General features: G+C 39.4%; 1 protein-coding gene across 1 annotated transcript in view; it reads right to left on the bottom strand.

Moving 5' to 3' along the window:
• Positions 1-1972: 1972 nt before the first annotated feature.
• Positions 1973-2776, bottom strand: part of LOC118748021 (probable G-protein coupled receptor Mth-like 9) — a gene marked incomplete in the record, with an annotated part of 14624 nt that continues 13820 nt past the window's right edge. The window contains 4 exon segments of the mRNA XM_036482296.1: positions 1973-2147; positions 2217-2429; positions 2501-2651; positions 2715-2776. Coding sequence (XP_036338189.1) covers positions 2093-2147; positions 2217-2429; positions 2501-2651; positions 2715-2776 — 481 coding nt within the window.

Below are 2776 nucleotides of genomic sequence, written 5' to 3'. Positions count from 1 at the left end.
TTTATTTAACTCGTAAGATGCTTTGAATATTAGAACTCTATATCTTACTTTTTTGCGGCCGCTGTGGTGTAGTGGATACATTAGGGCGGGTCAATTTGTTTTACTATGCGCGTATAGCACAGGAGATTCATTCTTACATGCAATTCTTAGCGGATTTGCCGAAGAAACCATGGGTCTAAAATCTATTTGGAGTTTGCCAAATTACGTAAATAGGTTTCAAAGAAAATTATAAGTGCGGACGTGGATTTTTCATCCCAAAAAATCCCCCATAGCGTGTTTTTACACAAAATTTAAGCACTTCTTTACGACACTAGAGCAAAATACTAAGAAACCTATTTTCGCAATTTCGCAAACTCCAAATGATTTTAGACCCATGGTTTCTTCGGAAAATTTGCTTATACTTTGTCCCCATCGGAGCTTAACCTGAGTTAACCGGAGCTGTTGAGTTGGTCATCCGGAGAACTCAATTGCTTTAGCATGGTTTCGCCATATAAAAATGACAGTACATACTTAACGATTTCACTGAGATGGTAGAAGCACATACCTACATACACTTTTCAGTTTAGGCATCTCATAAGTTCATGCAATTGTTCTCCTAAATAGGCAGTGTAGCTTCTTGAAGCCTTCTCTAAATTATACTAAAATTTAATGGCTATAAAACTGCATACTCAAAATACCAATTAATTTGAAAAATTAAAACCTGCATCATCAAACAAGTTTTTTTTTTTTTGAATAACGAAATGACGAAAAAAATTAGTCATCAAGTGCATCCTATGAATTTTCAACGCTGTGCATGAAAAACCACGTCGAAACCCTGTGTTTTTCACGCCATTGTGGGCTCATAGTCGAAAAAGTCTCCCATACACGTTGACCCGTCCTAATGTTCATACATGCATATAGTATATGCATGTGCTGGACAAAGCACTCACCACATTTACATACTTATTATTAAATGTATTTTTAAAACAAACTATCCACTGGGAACAGTTCTCTTCGGCGTTTTGGTGCCATCTGCCGGCGGAAGTAAGAATGGTTCGTATCTCGACTATGCCAAAGAAAAGTATGCGGATGTTGGTAAATTGTATAAAGGCTGAGTTTCAAACAGAGCGAAATATCGTCGTGCGATGCGCCAGTTACATGTCAGGCCGCTGCCGGGAAAATAAATGCCGCCTACATGTCCACTCTGCGATCGGGCGTATTGCGAGCTATCTGGGATCGATATGAGGAGGGAAGCGAAAGGTATTTTTCGTAATAAAAAGATGGAGATACCAAAATCCATGAGTGTGAAGAGCACAACTCCCGCAAAATTTATCAGAAGGTTAGGCGACTTACGGAAGGTACGAATATGAATTTCACGGCTGAAAAACAACAAAGCCGCTGTATCTGACGGTCTGCCAGCTGAGCTAACTATTCAAGTACTGCGGCGTGGTGTTGATAAGGTGCCTGTATCTGCAAACGTGCATATGCCTGATGACTCGATCGCAAGTGTGCTTTACCCGGTGTCTGCCTCTTAACCGTCGTATAAAAGGTCGCCTGTGATAGAACAAAACCAAGTAACTTGTTTTTTTTTTTGTAAAGTGGAGAAAATTGAGGTTTTTCCATATTTTGTGCCCGGATAGAAATCCCTAAAAGTTTTTTTTTTTAAGAATTCGAAAATAGAAAATGTAACAAAACCGAGTAACTACTAGTTACCAGGTATACCCGTGCGAATAGAGTGAAAAGCTAAAGCCATGTACTAAACCGTGGAAAAGATCGGCACACACCGCCTCTGGAACCCTGGTCACGGACCAATAGAAATTCATAGCGCCAAGTATTCGAGTTCGATTGATTTACTATTCGAATCGCAATACAAAGTAGACCCCCGCTTTGAGGGTTAATGGAGCGTAATAGGCGCGGAAGTTCGCGGGACACACAAAAGGTGTATAGGTACTATTAGCTTAAAAAAAATATATGTAATTTTTAAATTTACACTACAAAAACTGGTTTCTTTTTACACTTAACTCTATCAAATATATTTATATGCACTTAATAAGATAATAGCTTATATAACTTTCATAACAAATAATGTGCTCCAACAGCAGAGGGACAATTATTAGAATCCCGACATGGGCACCGCACTCTCCGTCATATCGTCGTCATCGCTACTTCTGCAAATATACATACGCATATATATTAACTCATCAATAAATATGTATATTTTATTGAAAGCCACTTACACATCCTCCTCGATGCGTCGCAGAAAATTTTGTACCTGCTGATTTTTGCCAATCAAGGCGTACAAACCGCCGAAGCCGTGAAATGCGATGAACAGACAGACCGCATAGTTAATGTGAGTCCATTCCTCGCGGTAGTAGTTGATGGCGAACGAAGTTACGCAGACCAGAAAGACAACGAAGGTGTAGCTGAAGAACTTCCAGAATGATTTGAAGCTAATGCGAGATGGAAAAGGCAAGAAATTCAATAAAAATAAACGAGTTTTTCAATTCAGTAACTGGCATACCGATTTTCCTCCAGTGACTCTGTGGCTTTGCGTATATTGAAATCGCGACGCTCACTGATATGAATCAAGGTGAGAATATAGAAAAATAAGGTCAACACACAGGCGATGAAAATTGGCGCATAATAGTAAATCATAATGGACCAGTTGCGCGCTGTGAAAAGAATCATTAATTGCGTAAAATTGGAAAACTTTCAAATCGACTCTTCGAACTCACGATCGAACCAGCAGGTGTCGCTGCTAATGTCATATAGATTGTTGGCCGCAAAGATCGACCAG

This window comes from Rhagoletis pomonella, unplaced genomic scaffold, assembly GCF_013731165.1.
Source record: "Rhagoletis pomonella isolate Grant_MI unplaced genomic scaffold, Rhpom_1.0 Rhpom_scaffold_00012, whole genome shotgun sequence".
Classification (NCBI taxonomy): Eukaryota; Metazoa; Arthropoda; class Insecta; order Diptera; family Tephritidae; genus Rhagoletis; species Rhagoletis pomonella.
This window is presented reverse-complemented; position numbering and strand designations above follow the sequence as displayed.